General features: G+C 42.5%; 1 protein-coding gene and 1 long non-coding RNA gene across 2 annotated transcripts in view; one reads left to right on the top strand and one right to left on the bottom strand.

Annotated features, from left to right (window-relative positions):
- The window catches only part of LOC139026504 (E3 ubiquitin-protein ligase RBBP6-like), a 17,136-nt gene extending 5,359 nt beyond the window's left edge, over positions 1-11,777 (bottom strand). The window contains exons 1-2 of the mRNA XM_070441843.1: positions 11,230-11,777; positions 10,846-10,934 (exon numbers count right to left, since the gene is read on the bottom strand). Of these exons, the coding sequence (XP_070297944.1) occupies positions 10,846-10,934; positions 11,230-11,319 (179 nt within the window). The 5' untranslated portion in view covers positions 11,320-11,777. The remainder of the gene's footprint in view (positions 1-10,845; positions 10,935-11,229) is intronic.
- Positions 5,886-7,315, top strand: LOC112077822 (uncharacterized). The gene is made up of 3 exons (XR_002895507.2): positions 5,886-5,973; positions 6,446-6,553; positions 6,708-7,315. It is a non-coding gene; the product is annotated as an uncharacterized lncRNA (long non-coding RNA).
- Positions 11,778-25,552: the final 13,775 nt, after the last annotated feature.

Consider the following 25,552-nt stretch of genomic DNA (forward strand, 5'->3'; position numbering starts at 1 on the left):
ATTACAGTAGGTGGGGTATCCACGTCATCATGCCGTCCTTCTCATCCCAGGGATTATACAGTAGGTTGGGCGTATCCACGTCATCATGCGTCGCTTTCATCCCAGGGGATTTACAGTAGGGTTGGGCGTATCCACGTCATCATGCCGTCCTTCTCATCCAGGGATTTACATAGTGGTTGGGCGGTATCCACGTCATCATGCCGTTCCTCTCTCATCCAGGGGATTTACAGTAGGGTTGGGCGGTATCCACGTCATCATGCCGCCTCCTCATCCCAGGGGATTTACAGTAGGGTTGGGCGGTATCCATCATCATGCCGTCCTTCTCATCCCAGGGGATTATCAGTAGGGGGCGTATCCACGTCATCATGCCGTCCTTCTCATCCCAGGGGATTTACAGTAGGGTTGGGCGGTATCCACGTCATCATGCCGTCCTTCTCATCCCAGGGGATTTACAGTAGGGTTGGGCGGTATCCACGTCATCACGCCGTCCTCCTCATCCAGAGGATTTACGTAGGGGGGCGGTATCCACGTCATCTGCCGTCCTTCTCATCCCAGAGGATACAGTAGGGTTGGGCGGTATCCACGTTCATCACGCCGTCTCTCATCCCAGAGGATTTACAGTAGGGTTGGGCGGTATCCACGTCATCATGCTGTCCTCCTCATCCAGAGGATTTACAGTAGGTGGGCGGTATCCACGTCATCACGCCGCCCTCCTCATCCCAGAGGATTTACAGTAGGGTTGGGCGGTATCCACGTCATCATGCCGTCCTCCTCATCCAGAGGATTTACAGTAGGTTGGCGCGGTATCCACGTCATCACGTTGTCATGCCGTCCTTTCATCCAGGGATTTACAGTATTAATGTCTTAGTGCTCAAAATACAACAACAAAAAAGCCCATTGGGTGGTCTTACCAGAATGCTTACACACAATTAGTATATATGATAGAGAATTTCCATGGAGGCTGCTAGCTAAATATTGCTAACGAGAGCAACTAAACTAATTGCAAAGACAGGCAATCCAGCTCAAAAGATGTACATACAGTTGAAGTCTGAAGTTTACATACACTTAGGTTGGAGTCATTAAACTCGTTTTTCAACCACTCACAATTTCTTGTTGACAACTATAGTTTTGGCAAGTCGGTTAGGATATCTACTTTGTGCATGACCCCAAGTAATTTTCCAACAATTGTTTACAGACAGATTATTTCACTTACAATTCACTGTATCACAATTCCAGTGGGTCCGAAGTTTACATCCTCTAAGTTGACTGTGCCTTTAAACAGCTTGGAAAATTCCAGAAAATGATGTCATGCGTTAGAAGCTTCTGATAGGCTAATCATTAATTTGAGTCAATTGTAGGTGTACTTGTGGAGTATATTTCAAGGCCTACCTTCAACTCAGTGCCTCTTTGCTGACATCCAAAGAAATCATCCAAGACCCCAGAAAAAAATTGTAGACCTCCACAAGTCTGGTTCATCCTTGGAGCAATTTCCAAATGCCTGCAGGTACCATGTTCATCTGTACAAACAATAGTACGCAAGTATAAACACCATTGGACCATGCAGCCGTCATACGCTCAGGAAGGAGATGCGTTCTGTCTCCTAGAGATGAACGTACTTTGGTGCGAAAAGTGCAAATCAATCCCAGAACAACAGCAAAGAACTTGTGAGATGCTGGAGGAAACAGGTACAAGTATCTATATCCACAGTAAAACGATTCCTATATCGACATACCTGAAAGGCCGGCCAGCAAGGAAGAAGCCACTGCTCCCAAACCGCCATAAAAAGGCCAGATTACGGTTTCCAACTGCACATGGGACAAAGATCGTACTTTTTGGAGGAATGTCTCTCGGTCTGATGAAACAAAAATAGAACTGTTCGGCCATAATGACCATTGTTATGTTTGGAAGAAAAAGGGGGAGGCTTGCAAGCCGAAGAACACCATCCCAACCGTGAAGCACGGGGGTGGCAGCATCATGTTGTGGGGTGCTTTGCTGCAGGAGCGACTGGTGCACTTAACAAATAGATGGCACGTGAGGTAGAAAATTATGTGGATATATTGAAGCAACACTCAAGACATCAGTCTAGAAGTTAAAGCTTGGTCGCAAATGGGTCTTCAAGTGGACAATGACCCCAAGCATACTTCCAAAGTTGTGGCAAAATGGCTTAAGGCCAACAATGTCAAGGTATTGGAGTGGCCATCACAAAGCCCTGACCTCAACCCTATAGAAAATATGTGGGCAGAACTGAAAAAGCATGTGCGAGCAAGAGGCCTACAAACCTGACTCAGTCACCACCAGCTCTGTCAGGAGAATGGGCCAAAATTCACCCAACTTATTGCCGGAACGCTTGTTGAAACGTTTGACCCAAGTTAAACATTTAAAGGCAATGCTACCAAATACTAATTGAATGTATGTAAACCTCTGACCCACTGGGAATGTGATGAAAGAAATTAAAGCTGAAATAAATAATTCTCAGCTATTATTCTGACATTTTAACATTCATAAAATAAAGTGGTGATTCTTTAACTGACCTAAGAGAGGGATTTTTTTACTAGGATTAATGTCAGGAATTGTGAAAAACTGAGCTAAATGTGGTTAGCTAAGGTGTATGTAAACTTCCGACTTCAACTGTATAACACTTACATGACATCTCATTCCAAAATCATGGGCATTAATATGGAGTTGGTCCCCCCTTTACTGCTCTAACAGCCTCCACTCTTCTGGGAAGCTTTCCCTAGATGTTGGAACATTGCTTGAGGGACTTGCTTCTATTCAGCCACAAGGGCATTAGTTAGGTCGGGAACTGATGTTGGGTGATTAGACCTGGCTCGCAGTCAACGTTCCAATTCATCCCAAAGTTGTTTGATGGGGTTGAAGTCAGGGCTCTTGCAAGCATTCAAGTTCTTCCACACCGATCTCGATAACCATTTCTGTTTGGACCTCGCTTTGTGCGCGGGGGAGTTGTCATGCTGGAACAGGAAAGAAGGCCTTCCTCAAACTGTTGCCAAAAAGTTGGAAGCACAGAATCTTGTAGAATGTCATGTATGCTGTAGCTTAAATTTCCCTTCACTGGAACTAGGGGCCCGAACCATGAAAAACATCCCCAGACCATTATTCCTCCTCCACCACTTTACAGTTGGGGCAATGCACTCGGGCAGGTAGCTTCTCTGGCATCTGTCGAATCACAATTTTATTCAAGTCAGTGTAAAAAAAAAAACATTTTTTTAAAATCTATAAATACAATGTCGTCAACTCAATAGAGCTGTATAGTCCGGTCTCTTTGGCTTTTTACATTAAAATGAAAACCATCTAAAGATATATATACATTCGAAAGTATTCAGAACCCCCCCACTTGACTTTATCCACATTGTTACTTAACCTATTTAAAATTGATTACATTGCAATTACACACAATACCCTATGCTCACTACCTTGTTACTTGAGCATACATTTGATAGTTTCCAAATGTATAAACAATTAGTTGAAAGATCACATTTACAATCTTTTCCTTTTTGTTTTGAGAGCTTACTGTGTCGGCTGCTATCAAGGAGACTCCGTGCGAAATTGTGACAAAAATGTTACAAACCTGGTTTTTTTCAAAAAGTCTTCAATCTCAAGTCAAAGTAGAGTCTCAAGTTGTTTTATTTTCTATCAAGTCGTTTTTATTTGTGACTGGAGTCAGACTCGAGTGTGGACTCCACACCTCTGTTGTTTAGTAAACTGTAGTTTAATGTTTAAACAGACTCAGCGGCAGGATGAACCACAGATGATGGGTGACGCAAGATGATGCTCTGTGTACAGAGTTTCTGTGTAGGGTACGCTTCATGCTTCAATGTGGTAGCTACGGGACCAAAACGGGACAAGTTTAGCCTCACGCTTCAACGCTCTTTAGTTGTTTGGGAGTCGACCCAGTATTGGGTCTACTGGTGCTCACTGACTCTACTTTTCTGTGTCTTTCTCCAGTTACTCTAAGAAGGCCATCGGACCACGCCTGCACACTACCTGCTATCGCTGTGGCAGACGGACACTACATCAACACTGCCCATGCAGATGGTACGACACTACATATACACTACATATAACACACACCTGCTATCGCTGTGGCAAGAACGGACACTACATCAAACACTGCCCCATGCAGATGGTACGACACTACATATACACTACATAACACTACATAACACTACACCTGCTATCGCTGTGGCAAGAACGGACACTACATCAAACACTGCCCCATGCAGATGTACGGACACTACATAACACTACAATACACACATACACTACATACACTACATATCACTACCTGCTATCGCTGTGGCAAGAACGGACACTACATCAAACACTGCCCATGCAGATGGTACGACACTACATAACACGACATAACACTACATAAAACACACACCTGCTATCGCTGTGGCAAGAACGGACACTACATCAAACACTGCCCCATGCAGATGGTACGACACTACATATACCTACATAACACTACATATAACACACACCTGCTATCGCTGTGGCAAGAAGGACACTACATCAAACACTGCCCCATGCAGATGGTACGACACTACATATACACTACATAACACTACATATAACACTACACCTGCTATCGCTGTGGCAAGAATGACCTACATCAAACACTGCCCCAGCAGATGGTACGACACTACATATACACTACATAACACTACATTACACTACACCTGCTATCGCTGTGGCAAGAATGGACACTACATCAAACACTGCCCATGCAGATGGTACGACACTACATATTACACTACATAACACTACATAAAACACTACACTGCTATGCTGTGGCAAGAATGGACACTACATCAGACACTGCCCCATGCAGATGTACGACACTACATATACACTACATAACACTACACCTGCTATCGCGTGTGGCAGAAATGACACTACATCAAACCACTGCCCCATGCGATAGATGGTACGACACTACACTATACACTACATAACACTACATAACACTACACTGGTATCGTTGGCTAAGAATGGACACTACATCAAATCATGCCCATTGAGACTGAGTACGACACTACAAATAGAAACACTACATAACATACATACCACTACATAAACTACATAAAAACTTACACCTGCTTTGCTGTGGCTGAAGAAGGACACAATCACACACTGACATGCAATGGTACGACTACATAACACTACATAACATGATTACCTACATGCTGTGTTGTAGGATAAGAGTTATAGGCCCTAAGCCAGTCAGGACCAGTAAAGGGATCACTACATATACACTACATTACATGACATATGGTATCTGTGTTGTAGGATAAGAGTATAGAGGCCCTAAGCCAGTCAGGACCAGTAAGGGATCACTACATATACACTACATAACATGACATATGGATCTGTGTTGTAGGATAAGAGTATAGAGGCCCTAAGCCAGTCAGGACCAGTAAGGGGATCACTACTATACACTACATAACATGACATATGGTATCTGTGTAGGATAAGAGTATAGAGGCTCCAAGCCAGTCAGGACCAGTAAGGATCACTACATATACACTACAAACATGAATATGTATCTGTGTTGTAGGATAAGAGTAAGAGAGCTCCTAAGCCAGTCAGACCAGTAAAGAGATCACTACATATACACTACATAACATGACATATGGTATCTGTGTTGAGGATAAGAGTATAGAGGCTCCTAAGCCAGTCAGGACCAGTAAGGATACTACTATACACTACATAACATGACATATGTATCTGTGTTGAGGATAAGAGTATAAGGTCCTAACCAGTCAGGACCAGTAGGGATCATACATTACACTACATAACATAATATGATTGTGTTGTAGGATAAGAGTTAGGGCTCCTAAGCCAGTCAGGACCAGTAAGGGATCCCTCAGAGCTTTATGGTGAAGCTGAACCAGGAACTAAAGGAGCCATGTTGACCAGCACTGGAGAATATGCTATTCCTGCTATAGACGCGTAAGTACCACCACGCTCTCCTCTGTGTCTGTCTCTCTCTGTCTGTCTCTCTGTCTGTCTCTCTGTCTGTCTCTCTGTCTGTCTCTCTGTCTGTCTCTCTGTCTTGTCTCTCTGTCGTCTGTCTGTCTGTCCTGTCTGTCTGTCTCTGTCTGTCTGTGTCTGTCTGTTCTGTCTGTGTCTGTCTGTCTGTTGTCTGTCTCGTCTGTCTCTCTGTCTGTCTGCTCTCTCTCTCTCTCTCTCTCTCTCTCTCTCTCTCTCTCTGTCTCTCTGTCTCTCTGTCCTCTGTGTCTCTCTGGCTCTCTGTCTCTTGTCTCTCTGTCTCTCTGTCTCTCTGTCTCTGTCTCTGTCTGTCTCTGTCTGTCTCTCTGGTCTCTCTTCTCTTCTCTTGTGTGTCTCGCTCATTCTCTACCTATGCTCATTTTTTGTGTTCTGGGTAGGAAGGAGAGAGTATAGATAATATAATGTGTTGCAGGGAGGCCTATGCTCTGGTAAGAAGGAACGTCCCCCTTTGTTCCTCGTGAAGCGTCATCGTCTGAAGATGAGGCTGATCCAATCCCCGATGAGCTGCTCTGCCCCATCTGTAATTAACTCATTATTATTATTACATTTAATTATACAATTTATTTATTGGTTTGATTTAACTAGGAAATCTTTGGCAAAACACCAAAAAATTACATCTGAGCAGCATTTGTTGTTAAAATGTCTTTGAATCACTGTCTTCTAATCTGTTCCAGGTAACGACCTGATGAGTGATGCTGTTGTCATACCCTGCTGTGGTAACCCTACTGCGACGACTGTGAGTTAACACAGGAGTTTTCAAACTTTTCTTGCCCAGGCCCCCCCGCCCCAGACTAACCGGTGAGCAGGGGCCCCCCAGATAACCGGTGAGCCAGGCGCGCCCCCAGAATAACCGTGGAGCCAGGGCGCCCCCCAGACTAACCGGTGAGCCAGGCGCCCCCCAGTCTAACCGGTGACCCGGGCCCCACTTCCCCAGAGTGGATGAACAGATGCTGGTGTTCCTGTAGGACTTCCAGTCACTGAGCTAATGCTAGTTAACATTGTCTTTGTGAAACTACCTCTGATCTTCCTGTATCATAGCAGCGACAAGTGGTGAGGCAATATGTCTGGAACATCGAAAACCAATAAAAATCACAGTATTGAATCGCAACAAACACATCGTATCAGTGCCTAAGATCGTGATCGTATCGTGAGGTCCATTGCATTTCCTAGGTTATATTTTGGTCAGAATTCTGCCTTTTTTCAGGATAAAATGTTTATATTTAACACAGAATATCTTGCAAGATTAACTTAAAGCAGAACATTAGGAAATGTAGCTGAAATCTCTCTAAGACATCTGATGGCCTTTCCAAAACTTTAATAAAAATATAAATAATAAATAAAACTTGCTCTCGAATAGTGTTGCATTTCTGTTGTCATGGATGAAAACAAAGATATTTTCTGTTTGAATGTTTTGCAAACATTATTTAGTGTGATGGTGAACTAGTCCCCTGAAGAACACAACATGTATTTAGGTGATGGTGACTAGTCCGAAGCAAAACATGTATTTAGTGTGATGGTGAACTAGTCCCCTGAAGAACACAACATGTATTTAGTGTGATGGTGAACTAGTCCCCTGAAGGAACACAACATGTATTTAGTGTGTGGTGAACTAGTCCCTGAAGAACACAACATGTATTTAGTGTGATGGTGAACAGTCCCCTGAGTGAACACAACATGTATTAGTGTGATGGTGAACTAGTCCCCAGAGAACACAACATGTATTTAGTGTGATGGTGAACTAGTCCCTGAAGAACACAAACATGTATTTAGTTGATGGTGAACTAGTCCCCTGAAGTAACAACACATGTATTTTAGTGTGATGGTGAACTAGTCCCCTGAAGTAACCACAACATGTATTTAGTGTGATGGTGAACTAGTCCCTGAAGGAACACAACATGTATTTGGTGTGATGGTGAACTAGTCCCCTGAAGAACACAACATGTATTTAGTGTGATGGTGAACTAGTCCCTGAAGCAACACAACATGTATTTAGTGTGTGATGGTGAACTAGTCCCCTGAAGTAACACAACATGTATTTAGTGTGGATGGTGAACTAGTCCCCAGAGGTAAACACAACATGTATTTAGTGTGATGGATGAACTAGGTCCCCTGAAGTAACACAACATTATTTTTAGTGTGATGTGAACTCAGTCCCTGAAGTAACACAACATGTATTTAGTGTGGTGGTGAACTAGTCCCTAAGGTAACACAACATGTATTTAGTGTGATGGTGAACTAGTCCCCTGAAGTACACAACATGTATTTAGTGTGATGGTGAACTAGTACCCTGAAGTAACACAACATGTATTTAGTGTGATGGTGAACTAGTCCCTGAAGTAACACAACATGTATTTAGTGTGATGGTGAACTAGTACCCTGAAGGAACACCAACATTGTATTAGTGTGATGGTGAACTAGTCCCCTGACAGTTAACACACATGTATTTAGTGTGATGGTGAACTAGTCCCCTGAATCAACACAACATGTATTAAGTGTGATTGAGACTAGTCCCTGAAGGACACACAACATGTATTATAGTGGTGATGGTAAACTAGTCCTGAAGGAACACAACATGATTTAGATGCTATGGATGGTGAACTAGTCCCCTGAAGGAACCACAACATGTATAGTGTGATGGTGAACTAGTCCCTAAGTAACACAACATGTATTTAGTGTGATGGTGAACTAGTCTCCTGAATAACACAACATGTATTTATAGTGTGATGTGAACTAGTCCCCTGAAGTGAACACAAAATGTATTTAGATGTGTGATGGTGAACTAGTCCCCTGAAGTAACACACATGTATTTAGTGTGACTGGTGACTAGTCCCTGAAGGAACACAACATGTATTTTAGTGTGATGGTGAACTAGTCCTGAAGAACACAACATGTATTTAGTGTGATGGTGAACTAGTCCCCTGAATAACACAACAGTAATTTAGTGTGATGGTGAACTAGTCCCCTGAAGTAACACAACATGTATTTAGTTGATGGTGAACTAGTCCCTGAAGTAACACAAACTGTATTTAGTGTGATGGTGAACTAGTCCCTGAAGTAACACACACATGTATTTAGTGTGAATGGTGAACTAGCCCCTGAAGAACACAGACATGTATTTAGTGTGATGGTGAATAGTCCCCTGAAGGAACACAACATGTATTTAGTGTGGTGGTGAACTAGTCCCCTGAAGGAACACATGTAGTTTAGTGTGATGGTGAACTAGTCCCTGAAGTAACACAACATGTATTTAAGTGTGATGGTGAACTAGTCCCTGAAGGAACACAACATGTATTTATGTGTGATGGTGAACTAGTCCCCTGAAGAACACAACATGTATTTAGTGTGATGGTGAATAGTCCCTGAAGAGAACAACAGTAATTTAGTGTTGATGGTGGAACTAGTCGCCTGAAGGAACACAACATTTATTTATGTGTGATGGTGAACTAGTCCCTGAAGGAACACAACATGATTTAGTGTTGATGAGTGAACTAGTCCCCTGAAGTACACAACATGTATTTAGTGTGATGGTGAACTAGTCCCTGAAGAACACAACATGGTATTATAGTGTGATGTGACTAAGTCCCCTGAAGTGAACACAACATGTATTTAGTGTGATGGTGAACTTAGTCCCCTGAAGAGGAATCACAACATGTATTTAGTGTGATGGAGTAAGCTAGTCCCCTGAAGGTAACACAATCATGTATGTTTATGTGATTGATATGAGGCTGGGAACTAGTCCCCTGAAAACAATTCACAACATGTAATTAGTAGTGATGGTGGTGACACTAGTCCCCTGAAGGAACACAACATGTAATGTTGAGTGCTTGATTGGTGAACCTAGCTCCCGGCTGAATAGAAGCACAACATGTATTTTGAGGTGTGATGGGTGAACTAAGCCCCTGAAGACCACAAATGTATTTAGTGTGATGGTGAAGCTAGTCAGCCTCTGATAAGTAACAACATGATAAGTAGTGTGATGGTGAACTAGTCCCCTGAAGAACACAACATGTATTTAGTGTGATGTGAACTAGTCCCCTGAAGCAACACAGAACATGTAGTTAGTGGTGATGTGTGAACTCGTCCCCTGAAGTAACACAACATGTATTTGCTGTGATGGTGAACTGAGTCCTGAAGGACAACAACATGAGTATTTTAGCTGTGATTGGTGAAACTAGTTCCCTGAAGTAACATCAACATGTATTTTAGTCGTGATGGTGAGACTAGTCCTGAAGGAACACAAATCATGTATTTTACGTGTTGATTGGTGAACCATTAGTCCTCCTTGAAGCAACCAAAACTTGTATATATATAGCTAGGTGGTGATGCGTAGAGACTAGTCCCCTGAGGCGTAAGCAAAAACATGAAATATTTAGTGGTGATGGTGGAACTGCCTGAAGGACCCCAACCATGAATTGTAGTGTGATGTGGTGTAACATTAGATTCACGATGAAGCAGGAGCCAACCATGTAGTATAGTGTGAATGGTGACACCTACACACTATAACATACAACATGTAATTTAGTGTGATGGTTGAAAACTAGTCTCTGAGCTAAACACACAATGGATCAGTTTTAGTAAATCACCGAGTGTAGATGGTAACTACATAGTCTGAAGGCACACAACATTGTAGCTTAGATGGTGTATCATGACAGGGTGACAACCATACAGTCCATGATACTGTAAATCCCCTGGGATGAGGAGGACGGCATGATGACGTGGATACCGCCCAACCCTACTGTAAATCCTCTGGGATGAGGAGGACGGCATGATGACGTGAATACCGCCCAACCCTACTGTGTGTATTACACTCACTGTATGGGGTCATATTCACTGTTGGACTGGGACATCATGGCTCTGATCTTGTCATCCTCTGATGCATTGGCCTCCGCTAGGTTGGCAGTCTGAAGAGAAAGGGAGGAGAGGGAGGAGCATGGGCGATAGGAATGAGGCGAGAGGAATGAGGAGAGGGAGGAGGAATGAGGAGAGGGAGGAGGAATGAGGAGAGGGAGGAGGAATGAGGCAAAAGGAATGAGGAGAGAAGAGAGGGATGAGGAGTGGAGTTAGAGGAGGATGACAAGGAGTTGTAAGGTGAAAATCAATTTACATTTTAATTCATGCCCCGAATTAAATGAGTTGAAATTAAATGAACCCCAACCTGATTCCCAAAGACCAAACACACACAGAGAGAGACAGTACCTTAGAGAGCTGGGCCAGGGTGACGGACGGTGACGAGTCGGTCTGAAGGAGAAGAGCAACATTAAGACAGAACAGAGTCAAGGTGGACATCCACCACCTGTCTGCCTGGGAGCAGACACGGACTCAATCTAGAGATGGACATGGCTCCCCCCCGTCTCCTTCTGAAAAGACATTGGGAGGGAGAAGATACCATCCCCACCTGTCTTTTGAGGAGGAGGCGAGGAGATAGGTGAGGAATCAAGGACACACAGATTGATCAACCCATTCCATAGCCAGAGAGGCAGATCACATACATCCAGTCAACTCATATCACTACTACAGTGTGACAGTTACACCAATGTTGTAGGGTCAAGTTTCCCCCCTAAAACACTGATCTGGGCTCAGTTCTTCATTTCCACACGAATGGTTATGGTAAGGATCGGTGGCAGGGAAAACTGATCCTAGATCTGTACCCAGGGGACGAACGCAGCAGAGTCTTCCTTCTCCTCCAATACGACGTGAGGAGGAACCGCAAAACATTGAGATTCACACAGGAACTGATGGGGGGGGGGTGGCCTGCTAGCTTCACCAGCAGTAAGTAGTAGTTGGTACTACAGCTGAGTTACCAACTACAACTACTGGTGTAGCAACAGCTGAGCTAGCAACATCAGTAGTAGTTGGTTTTACAGCTGCGCAGCTACACCAGTAGTTGGGAAAACAGCTGAGCTAGCAACATCAGTAGTAGTAGTTGGTTTAACAGGCTGGCTAGCTACATCACTAGTAGTTTGTAGTAATTGTAGTTGGTATTACAGCTAACTAGCTACACTTGTAGTAGTTGGTTTTACAGCTGCGCTAGCTTCACCTGTAGTAGTAGTTGGTATTACAGCTAAGCTAGCAACATCAACTAGTAGTAACAGTTGGTATTAAACTGAGCTAGCTTCACCACTATTTGCAGTAGTGGTTGGTATTAGCACTAGCTACACCAGTAAGTAGTTGGTACTATAGCCTGGCTAGCTACATTAAAGTAGGTATTACAGCATGGTAGCTACACCAGTAGTAGTTGGTACTACAGCCTGGCTAGCTTCACCAGCAGTAGTAGTAGTTGGTATTACAGCTGAGTTACCAACTACGACTACTGGTGTAGCTATAACAGCTGCGCTAGCTACATCACTAGTAGTAATAGTTGGTTTTTACAGCTGCGCTAGCTACACCAGTCGTAGTTTTAACTACAGCCTGGCTAGCTACACCAGTAGTTTGTAGTTGGTTTACAGCCTGGCTAGCTACACCAGCAGTAGTAGTTGGTACTACAGCCTGGCTAGCTACACCAGTAGTAAGATAGTTGGTACTACAGCCTGGCTAGCTTCACCAGTAGTAGTAGTTGTACTACAGCCTGGCTAGCTACACCAGTAGTAGTAGTTGGTACTACAGCCTGGCTAGCTACACCAGTAGTAGTAGTTGGTACTACAGCCTGGCTAGCTACACCAGTAGTAGTAGTGGTACTACAGCCTGGCTAGCTACACCAGTAGTAGTAGTGTACTAAGCCTGGCTAGCTACACCATATAGTAGTTGGTACTACAGCCTGGCTAGCTTCACCAGCAGTAGTAGTAGTTGAACTACAGCCGCTAGCTTTCACACCGTAGTAGGAGTGTACTACAGCCTGGCTAGCTACACCAGTAGTAGAAGTTGGTACTTCAGCCTGGCTAGCTACACCAGTAGTAGTAGTAGTTGGTCCTACAGCCTGGCTAGCTCACCAGCAGTAGTAGTAGGTACTACAGTCTGGCTAGCTTCACCAGCAGTAGTAGTAGTTGTACTACAGCCTGGCTAGCTACACCAGTAGTAGTAGGAGTTGGTACTACATCCTGGCTAGCTACACCAGTAGTAGTAGGAGTTGGTACTACATCCTGGCTAGCTTCACCAGCATAGTAGTAGTTGGTACTACAGCTGAGTTACCAACTACTACTACTGGTGTAGCTAAACAGATGAGCTAGCAACATCAGTAGTATAGTTGGTTTAACAGGCTGGCTCTACATCACCAGTAGTTTAGTAATTGTAGTTGGTATCAGCTAAACTAGCTACACTTGTAGTAGTTGGTTTTACAGCTGCGCTAGCTACACCAGTAGGTTGGTTTTACAAGCTGCGCTAGCTACACCAGTAGTTGGTATTACAGCTAAGCTAGCTACATCACTAGTAAGTAACAGTTGGTATTACAACAGCTAGCTTCAACCACTATTTGCATAGAGTTGGTATTAGCACTAGCTACACCAGTAGTAGTTGGTACTATAGCCTGGCTAGCACATTAAAAGTAGGTATTACAGCTGAGTTAGCTACACCAGTAGTAGTAGTTGTACTACAGCCTGGCTAGCTTCACCAGCAGTAGTAGTAGTTGGTACTACAGCTGAGTTACCAACTACGACTACTGGTGTAGCTATAACAGCTGCGCTAGCTACACCAGTCGTAGTTGGCACTACAGCCTGGCTAGCTACACCAGTAAGGTTGTAGTTGTACTACAGCCTGGCTAGCTACATTAGTAGTAGGTATTACAATGAGTTAGCCTACACCAGTAGTAGTAGGTATTACAGCCTGGCTAGCTACATCACTAATGGTAGTAGTAGGTGGTATTTACAGCTGCGCTAGCTACATTGGTAGCAGTAGTTGGTATTACTAACTAGACCAGCCTAGCTGTTTACTAATACTACTACTGGTGTAACTAATAGTAGTAGTTGGTTACAGCCCGCTAGCTACACCAGTAGAAGTAATAATAGCTGTTGTGGCCCTTACTACACTATGTGGCTAACAGGATAAGTCCAGAGCTAGGCAACAGACTATGAGCTAACAGGATTAAGTCCAGAGCTAGGCAACAGACTAGGGCTGACAGGGATTAAATTCAGAGCTAGGCAACAGACTGAGCTAACAGGATTAAATTCAGAGCTAGGCCGGTCTAGTTTAACAGACTATGAAGTAAACAGGATTAAGTCCAGAGCTAGGCAAACAGACTATGGGCTAACAGGATTAAGTCCAGAGCTAGGCAACAGACTATGGGCTAACAGGATTAAGTCCAGAGCTAGGCAACAGACTATGGGCTAACAGATTAAGTCCAGAGCTAGGCAACAGACTATGGCTAACAGGATTAAGTCCAGAGCTAGGCAACAGACTATGGGCTAACAGGATTAAGTCCAGAGCTAGGCAACAGACTATGGGCTAACAGGATTAAGTCCAGAGCTAGGCAACAGACTATGGGCTAACAGATTAAGTTTTAGAGCAAGGCTGGTCTAGGTAACCGATTAGCTCACGTTACACCAGTTAACCCAAGATCCTACTTCCTAGCCACTGCATGTAGCTATATGGGTAACAGTTGAAGTGAACCATGTTGCCTTCACKACTCCTCRTCTACAGCAGTGGTCTGGAGTGAGGCGCTATGGGTCCACATAGGATGATCTATCTAGTGCATTATGGCAACACTGCAAAACAGTATAATAAAATGTGTTTCTTTTAACAATACTTTCACTACAATAACCATCATACAATAGTAGTAAACAATAGCCATCATAACGCTGGTCAAGGGACAAAGGGGAAGAGGGAGGGTAGAGAGGTCTGGTTTAGTAAGCTATAAACTCTTCGTCGTCGCTGTCATCATCATCATCATAGTAGAGGCTGGTAGGTTGGTAGGTTCAGAGGTCACTGTGAAGGGAAGACACAGGGTCTGGTGTGGTGGTGCACGTGCTCACAACAGAACACATAACCTCTTTATTGACAGTTCTGGCAGCGTACAGCAGCAACCAAAMACAACCCTGTCGCCACGGGAACCTACCATGCCACACAGTCAGCCCAGTTAGAACCCTGTGATGTCATAATAGATCATTTCAGTGATGTCATAATAGTCTCTGTGATGTCGTAATGGTATCATCATCATTGCAACGCTTTTTTTTTTTGTAACTCTGTACCAAACATGATYGTGGATTCAGTACTCATCATAGTAAATACTTAACACCTAGTTTACAGTTTAGCTTTAAGTAAAAAATGTATTGCAAAGTAGACAAAATGCATTGCATTTCTAAGTAGTTTGTAGTAAAAATAAAATAAACTTTGAGAGAACAAAGGATCAACTATGTCCAGTCCATATTAAAATGTCAGAATATGATGAGAGAACAACATTAGAACAGCCAAATATCAGCAATTAACTTCAGTTTTAGAACAACTGTTGAACAGGAACCAAATGATTTACCGATTTACCCCACCCCACACACACACACAGTCACACACAGGTATCCATACAAGGTATCAATGCATTAGTCTTAGTCAATACCTCAAACTCATTGCTATAACACCACGTGAAAGAAAAAGCAGAATTTCCCATTCATTTGAAGTAAAGCAGCATAGTAATAACCCGTCATCGTCATGCCTGTAAGGATTATGAAGCATTGTCTCAACACACAGGGGAGGCTCTGTACAAGTGGCAGGCTAACAACACCACGATAACCCTTGTTTCAATATGAAATACAGTCACAATATAGTTCAGATCCATCAACACATTGAACAACATTAAAAACACACAGTGAGTTACAACAACAACAGAGAACATCAGTTGGAACCAATCAAAACAGAATATTATCACCATGACAACTCAGAGTTAACTGGTGACCAATCAGAACAGAATATTAAAATCACCATAACAACTCAGAGTTAACTGGTGACCAATCAGAACAGAATATTAAAATCACCATAACAACTCAGAGTTAACTGGTTACCAATCAGAACAGCGTTTACACAGTATGTTTAACCCAAAAAATCAGAGCAGGGAGTTTATAAAAGGAGGACAGAGAGAGTAAGGAAATGAGAGAGCTTGTTACATACGGGTCTGGAGGATCCAGCAGCCATGTCAGAACGGTCACTAAACAAACAGGAAGAAACAGAAAACAACATGTCAACAACCACCACAGACATGGACCAGACAACAGAGAGGAGTTGTAGCTTTTAACCTCTAGTACCTCTTAGTGGGGCCCTCGACACTGTTTATAATAAATACACTGACTTAAACCTCTAGTAACTCTTAGTGGCCATCACATATCTGTTTATAATAAATACCATACACTGACTAACCCTAGTAACGTCTTTAGTGGACCTCACACTTTTATAATTAAATACACTGACTAACCTCTAGTAAAGCTCTTAGTGGGCCTCACAACTGTTATAATAAATACACTGACCTAACCTCTAGTAACTACTTAGTCTCCCCTCACCACTGTTATAAAATAAATACATCTGACTACCTCTAGTAACTCTTAGTGGGACCCTCAAACACTGTTTTATAATAAATACACTGACTAACCTCTAGTAACTTCTTAGTGGGCCCTCACACTGTTTAGTAATAAATACACTGACTAAACGCTCACTAGTAACTCTTAGTGGGGTCCCTACACTGTTTATAATAAATACACTGACTAACCTCTAGTAACTCTTAGTGGGCCCTCACACTGTTTATAAAATAATATAACGACTGACTTAACCTCTAGTAACCTTAGTCTCCTCACATACTGTTTATAAAAATACAGCTGACTAACCTCTAGTAACTCTTTTAGTTGGGCCTCACACTGTTTTAATAAATAGCACGACTAACCTCTAGTAACTCTTAGTCTGCCCGTCAATACTGTTTAATAATAAATACAGACTGACTAACCTCTAGTAACTCTTAAGTCTCCATCCCCTCACACTGTTTTAAATTAAATACACTGACTAACACTCTAGTAACTCTTAGTGGGCCCTCACACTGTTTATAATAAACTACACTGACTAACCTCTAGTAACTCTTAGTCCTCCCTCACACTGTTTAAATAATAAATACACTGACTAACCTCTAGTAACGTTCTTAGTGGGCCGCCTCAACTGTTTATAAATAAATATCAGCTGACTAACCTCTAGTAACTTTAGTGGACGCTCGCACACTGTTTTTAATTAAATACATCTGACTAACCTCTATAACTCTTAGTCCCTCACATGTTTATAATAAATACACTGACAACCTCTAGTAACTCCTTAGTGGGCCCTCACACTGTTTATAATAAATAACACTGACTAACTCTAGTAACTCTTAGTGGGCCTCACACTGCTTTATAATAAATACACTGACTAACCTCTATGTAACTCTTAGTCCTCTCCCTCACACTGTTTATATATACACTGACTAACCTCTAAGTACTCTTTAGTGGGCCCTCACACTGTTTTTATAAATAAAATGACATCTGACTAACCCTAGTAACTCTTAGTGGGCCCTCACAACTGTTTATAATAAATACACTGACTAACCTCTAAGTAACTTCTTAGTTGGGCCCTCACACTGTTTAAATAACATAAATACACTGACAACCTCTAGTAACTCTTAGTGGATCCCTCACATCTGTTTATAATAAAGTACACTGTAACTAACCTCTGTACTCTTAGTGGACCCTCACACTGTTTATAATAAATACACTGACTAACCTCTAGTAACTCTTAGTGGGCCCTCACACTGTTTATAATAAATACACTGACTAACCTCTAGTAACTCTTAGTGGGCCTCACACTGTTTGATAATAAATTACACCTGAACTAAAACCTCTAGTAACGTCTTAGTGGACCCCTCACACTGTTTATAATAAATACATCTGATAAACCTCTAAGTAACTCTTAGTGGACCCTCACATGTTCTGTTTACAATAAATACACTGAATAACCTCTAGTAAACTTTTAGTGCTGCCCTCCAACTGGTTTATAATAAATACACTGACTAACCTCTAGTAACTCTTAGTGGGCCATCACAGCTGTTTATAATAAATACACTGACTTAACCGTCTAGTAACTCTTAGTGGGCCTCACACTGTTTATAATAAATACACTGACTAACCTCTAGTAACTCTAAGTGGACCTCACAATCTGTTTATATAAATCACTGACTAACCTCTAGTAACTCTTAGTCTGCCCTCACACTGTTTATAATAAATACACTGACTAACCTCTAGTAACTCTTAGTGGGGCCCACACTGTTATATAAATTACACTGAAACTAACCTCTAGTAACTCTTAGTGGGCCCTCACACGTTATAATAAATCAACTGACTAACCTCTAGTAACTCTTAGTGGGCCTCACACTGTTTATAATGAATACACTGACTAACCTCTAGTATACTCTTAGTGGGCCCCTAACCACTGTTTATAAATAAATACATGACTAACTCTGAGTAACTCCTTAGTCTGGCCCTACACACTGTTATAATAATACACTGACTAAAACCTCTATAACTCTTAGTGGGTCCTCACACTGTTTTATAATAAATACACTGACTAACCTCAAGTAACCTTAGTGGGCCCCTCACACTGTTTATAAAAATACACTGATAAACTCTAGTAACTCTTAGTGGCCCTCGACACTGTTTATAATAAATACACTGACTAACCTCTAGTAACTCTGTGGGCCCTCACACTGGTTTATAATAAATACACTGAACTAACCTCTAGTGAACTCTTAGTGGGCCCTCACACTGTTTATAATAAATATACACCTGACTAACCTCTAAGTAACCTCTTAGTGGGACCCTCACAACTGTTTATAATAAATAACAACGCGGGGGGGGGGGGGGGGGGGGGGGGGGGGGGGGGGGGGGGGCGTGCGTGTGTCTCTCTAGGACTCCTGTGGAAAACACCTGAATAATGTGGCATCTCAGGTGTAGAAGTTGCTTTGAACCAAAAATACAACGTACAGTTTACTGTCAACAAAAGGGAAACCACACGACACCACACACACACACACACCACCACACACACCACACACCACACACACACAGACTATTGAGATAAACAAAGTATAGAGTGATTTCTCCTGCTAGGGCCTCAGTATGGTTCTGTAATAAAAAGCCTCTTTCGGTCACTTTCTCTCCCTGAGGTGTAATGCAATTACAAGTAATTCAATTCTATTTCTTACAGTTATTTAAGGATCGCTTAAAGAACTATTTATATAACAGAAGTATGTGCCTACAGACATTAAAACTATGACACAACACATAATGGAATATGTAGTAACCAAAAAAAAGTTGTTAAACAAGTCAAAGTATATTTATATTTGGAGATTCTTTAAAGTAGTCACATTGTTTGGCTTGATGACAGGCTTGAACACTTTTGGAATTCTCTCACCACTTCACCTGGAATGCTTTTCAACAGTCTGAAGGAGTTACCTCACAATATGCTAAGCACTTGTTGCGTGCTTTCCTTCACTCTGAGGTCAAACTCAATCCAAACCATCTCAATTGGGTTTTGAGTCGGGTGAATTGTGGAGGCCAGGTCAATCTGATCGGCAACTCCATCACCTCCTTCTTGTCAAATAGCCCTTTACATGGCATTGGAGTGTGGTGGGTCTTTGCCTGTTGAGAAACAAGTGCCAAACCAGATGGGATGGCGTATCGCTGCATGAATGCTGTGGTAGCCTTGGAATGGTGCCTGAATCTAAGTAAAATCACTGGACAGTGTCACCAGCAAACCTACACGCTCCTCCTCCATGCTTCATCGGTGGGAACCACACATGCGGAGATCCTCGTTACCGTGGCTACTCTGCATACTTCACAAAGACCACGGTGGGTTGGAATCAAAAATTCCCAATTCGGAACCAAAGGACAGATTTCCACCGGTCTAATGTCCATTTTGCTCGTATTTCTTGGCCCAAGCAGAGTCCTCTTCTCTTATTGGTGTCCTTTAGTAGTGGGTTCTTTTGCAGGAATTCGACCATGAAGGCCTGATTCACGGTCTCCTTGAACAGTTGATGTTGAAGATGTGTCCTATTACTTGACTCTGTGGGAAGCATTTTATTTTGGGCTGCAATTTCTGAAAGGCTGGTAAACTCTAAATGAACTAATCCTCTGGCAGCAAGAAGGTAACTCTGGGTCTCTCTTTCCTGTGGCAGTCCCTCATTGAGAGCCATGTCTTCATTACAGTGCTTGAATGGTTATTTGCGACTGCCACTTGGAGAAACTTTCAAAGTTCTTGACATTTTCCAGATTGACATGACTTCATGTCTTTAAAGTAATGATGGACTGTCGTTTCTCTTTTGCTTATTTGAGCTGTTCTTGCATAGATATGGACTTGGTATTTTACCAATAGGGCTTCTCGCATACCAACCCTATCTAGTCACAAACAACAACTGAATTGGTTCAAATGCATTAAGCAAGGAAAAGAAATTCCACAAAAACTTAACAGGCACTTGTTAATTACTTTCAGGTGACTACCTCATGAAGCTGGTTTGAGAAAACTTCCAAGAGAATGGTGCAAAGCTGTCATCAAGGCAGGGTGCAGGCTACTTGAAGAATCTCAAATATAAAATATTATTTGATGTTTAATACGTTTGGTTACTACATGATTCCATAATGTGTTATTTCATAGTTTTGATGTCCTCACTTTATTCTACAATGTAGTGGTTTATCGTGTTCTTAAACTAGGTGGTTTAAGCCCTGAATTGCGTGTTTGGCTGACCAGGCCAAATGGTTATAGTCAGACCCGATACGGTAGACAGAACAGTTTTATTTTACTGCTCTAACTATGTTTGATAAACCAGTTTATAAAGGGTTTGTGTTATATGATCCAATTATCCACGGCTAAGGGTTTATCACGGCACTCCGCGTTGCGGTCTGCCCCTAAAGAACAGCACCTTAGCCGCTGCCATATGGCCGTAACCGGACTCCTCAGGCCTTTATTGGCTTCATTTCTACAGCCACTAGAGGGCCGCTAGCTGCAGCAACAAAGCTGCACACGTCGACCAAAACGTCTAAAACCGAAAGTTTCGCTTTGTGGGTGTTATTGTAACTGTTAATAACCTGTTACTGGTCAAGTGTCAACATTTTTTTTTTTATATAAATTGGAAACATCAATTTGTGGATCACGGAAGAAAAGTTTCTGGCCTGAAAGAATTCACAACGGAAAGACCTTCAAGTGGTTTGTTGCTTTAATGGAAGAACTACCCCCCTCCCGTTGCTCCTGAGCACTGTGAGATAAGTTTTTGACTTTATGATTTAACAGAAGTAGAGGGGAGTTTGTATTTTATTTGTATGTATATATTTTGTTGTTGTTTTTGTAGTTAGTATGAGTATTTTCATCCAAAACGTTTTTTAAAATATATATTTTACTACACTCGCACAGAGTTAGGTTTGCACCTTATAGATCGGAACCTTCATAGATGAAAAAAAAATCGTTTCCGTTTTCTTGTCAGGCCAGTATTCCGGGCCCGCCAATGAATGTTCCTGAAGAACGAGGACAACGGAAAGACCGTCGAAATGGATTTGTTATGGATTTAGATACAACGAAAATATATAGTTGGAAGGAGATAATTACGTCGTTTTGGATTAAGAGGCCTAAAGCTAACTGGTTTATTAAAGTGGTTTGTTTCAAGTGGCCCATTTCTAACCAGTTAACTAGCTACCTAAGTACTGTACGCTAACACGTTAGCTGCGGTAAATGTTTTTTGTTTGAGTGCTGTAGTACGTCCCTAGGCCGCAGATTCCCTTTGTCCTCATAATTTGCAATCGTAAGGTCTACAAGGATTAAAACATGTGTCCTGCGTGGACTGCAACTCCAGAAGGATCGTTTGGAGGACTTATTTTTTGGAGCGTGTTTGATTTTCAGTTTCGCGGACGGGATAGAAGATTTTGGGACTGCGCGCCATTTACGGCGGAGAGCGAAGCTTGTGGCCTCGCAATGGAACTCCTACACGCGAACTTCGGTGCCGTCGGCTGCTCGAGCAGCTAAAGGCCCGTGTTTCCGCGAGAGGACTCTCTGACTTTATTAACCGTGGAAAAAAGGCCAGTTAATGGACCCCAACTTCTGAAACTGTACTTTTCTTGTGTTTTACCGGACTCATTAACTCGAACTGACCGGGTTAAGGACGCTGTGCTTGGGTCCGAGCCTTGTCAGCTACATAGTAGCTTGGTGTCTTTGACGTATACAGCTACAAGGACTATCTGTGAATACCTTCCTCTTAGTTCATTGCCTGTTTTCCCTTCGATATTATCTTAGACTAACTGGTAGCATTTCCCTTCGTCTCAGATCATATCTAGTATTGGTTATGTTATTCTACTAACTTTGTTTGTTTTCCCTTGTCTTGAGTTTTTTGATTTTTAGAGTGATAGTTGTGAGAAATGTGTGTGTTTCATTATAAATTCCAGTCCAAACTGGACTACAACCACCGTGACCTTTGACGGGTGCACGATCACCCTAGCCGAGCTGAAACGGCAGTTATGGGCAGAGAGGCCTCAAAGCACCGACTGTGACCTGCAGGATCCCAACGCGCACAGACCCGTTGAAGGTAAGAACTGGCCCGAGCGCGCCCCGGCAGGCTTAGTAGTACAGGTTGTTCTACATACGAGCTGATTGTTATGTGATGCCAAGATTGTCAATGATTCTATGCAGGTTTGTATCTGGTGTGTACTTCCTGATAGGGATCGGCGATATGGGGGGCCCCCTCCCAAAAATAAATTATATATGATTACATGAAGTTGTTTGTATTACTGTATTTGACCCCTCCCAAAAAAACATTTGTAATAATATAAATTTTTTATAATTTACTTTATGAGTAAGTGCGTGACCCTAGGGTGGTCTTTCTCCATTCTGATTCATTTTTGTGTTAATTTAATATTATAAAACAATTTTCAGCTCATTCATACATTTCCTGTTTTTCCTGCATTCATTTGCGATCATTTCAAGCTGCCGTGTAGGGCTGCACGGTATGGGCAAACAACCTAGGCCACATTTTGAACCAAATGTTGCGATTTAGAGCAAAAACACGTGTCACTGTTGGACTCATTGGAATTTATAATGAGTATTCTATAGTTAATAGTGACCACTTGAATACCAGTGTTTTTGACATGCAACAAGGGAAGGTTTAATTCTCCGGCTACATTGAATGTTTTCTCTTAGCTACTTCATGTAGCTAACATATTCTTTGCTTGTGGTATCCTCCTCTTTGATTTTAGAAGATACTGTTGACAAACAACATGCTGATTTTAGGTATTATGAGGCTGTATAAGTACGCTTGCTATAAACTCCGTACATCTATTAGCCCGCCAGCTAACAGGCGATTAGCATTAGCGGCTAACAACAGCCCGTACTTGCTAAGAAATGACAAGCTGAGCTGTTTGTATAAAGTAAAAAAAATAATAATAATGATGTGTAACGTTAATTACAGAACACTAGTGGATTTATATTAGAAGCAAGTGAAAACAACATAGTTGTCATCAACATTGTTGCATGAGCTGCATTGACCATGCAGATTGAACTCAAGTGGCTCATTGTTGAGGAACCAAAATAAAACTTTCCCCATCAACATTTGCATATGTTTAATCTCTAAAAACTCTTAAAGTGTTGAGTCCAATCTCTCTAGAGCTTCGGCTGGGGTGACCTTTTACACAGGGAAGAACGATGTGAATTTAACCGTTTGGTTTGATGTCAATCCCCAAACACTATGTATTACTAATGATATATTATATTCCTGTGCTTCTATAGACTACAGTACTAATGATATATTATATTCCCTGTGCTTCTTATAGACTACAGTACTAATGATATATTATATTCCCTGTGCTTTCTATAGACTACAGTATAATATATATTATATTCCTGTGCTTCTATAGACTACAGTACTAATGATATATTATTCCTGTGCTTCTATAGACTACAGTACTAATGATTATATTATATTTCCTGTGGTTCTATAGACTGGACAGTACTAATGATTATATTATATCCCTGTGTTCTATACGACTACAGTATAATGATATATTATTTCCCTGTGCTTCTATAGACTACAGTACTAATGATATATTATTTCCTGTGCTTTAGACTACAGTATAATGATATATTTATTCCCTGTGCGTTCTACATAGACTACAGTACTAATGACTATGTAATTATATCCCTCTGTGGTATCTCTATGACTAACAAGTACTAATGATAATTATATTCCCTGTGTCTGTGCTACGTACAGAAAGTAGCAGTACTAAATGATATATTTATACTGTGTACCTTGTGCTTCTACAGACTACAGTACTAATGATATATTGTATTGTACCTTGTGTTCTACAGAACCTACATAATAAATGATATTATGTACCCGTGTTCTACAGACACTACAGTACTAATGATATATTCCCCGTGGTTCTATAGACTACAGTACTAATGATATATGCTGTTATCCTTGAGTGCTTCACAGAGTACATCTGATGACGTGAGATTCACATCCCCAAGCACTGCGTCAGTGATCGTCAGACGCACAGCCCCATCCGGAGGGGTCAAAACCAAGCGGGCAGAACCCGTATCATTGTGTACGTAGCTATGACATCGTGACCCTGTGTCTATCTGCATGGCTTGAGTAACCCCCCAATCTGCCTGTTGATCCTAAATAACGCCACACACTAGTATCCAGTCAATTGGTGTAACCCCCCATCGCCTGTTTGATGCCAATTACCCCCCCCCCTCCGCCACACCATCTCCCGCCCCCCCACACACACCCCATAGTATGCCAGTCAAATGGTAGTAACCCCCCATCGCCTGTTGATGCCAATACCCCCCCACCATCACACATTTACACCACACACCTATATCAGTCAAATGTAGAACCCTCCATCGCTGTTGATGCATAACCCCCCCCCCCCACACACCACACACTAGTATCCGTCAAATGGTAGTAACCCCCCCACTGCCTGTTGATCCAATACCCCCCCCCCCCCCCCCTCCACACAAGCCACACCCCTCCACACAGCCACAACACTAGTAATCCAGTCAAATGGTAGTAACCCCCCAGCCGATTTGCCAATACCACCCCCCTCCACACAGCCACACACTAGTATCCAGTCAAATGGTAGTAACCCCCCCCCACACACAGCACACCTAAGATCCAGTCAAATGGTAGTAACCCCCCCCCATTGCGCCACACATGTTTGATGCAATCACCCCCCACCCCCACACAGCTACACACTAGTATCCAGTCAAATGGTAGTAACCCCCCAGCTTATTCCAATATCCCCCCCCCCCCCACACAGGCCACAACACTAGTATCCAGTCAAAATGGTAGTAACCCCCCCCCCCCCAACAGCACAACACTAGTATCCAGTCAAATGGTAGTAACCCCCCCCCCCTAGCCACACACACTAGTATCCAGCAAATGTAGTAACCCCCCTCCCCCCCCACACAGCCACTACAACTAGTATCCAGTAAAATGGTAGTAACCCCCCCCCCCCACACACAACACTAGTATCCGAGTCATGGTAGTAACCCCCCCCCCCCCCCCCCCCCGACACTAGCTAGTCCAGTTCAAACCAGCCTAGTTATTGTAAAGCTA

This window comes from Salvelinus sp. IW2-2015, unplaced genomic scaffold (assembly GCF_002910315.2).
Source record: "Salvelinus sp. IW2-2015 unplaced genomic scaffold, ASM291031v2 Un_scaffold4944, whole genome shotgun sequence".
Classification (NCBI taxonomy): domain Eukaryota; kingdom Metazoa; phylum Chordata; class Actinopteri; order Salmoniformes; family Salmonidae; genus Salvelinus; species Salvelinus sp. IW2-2015.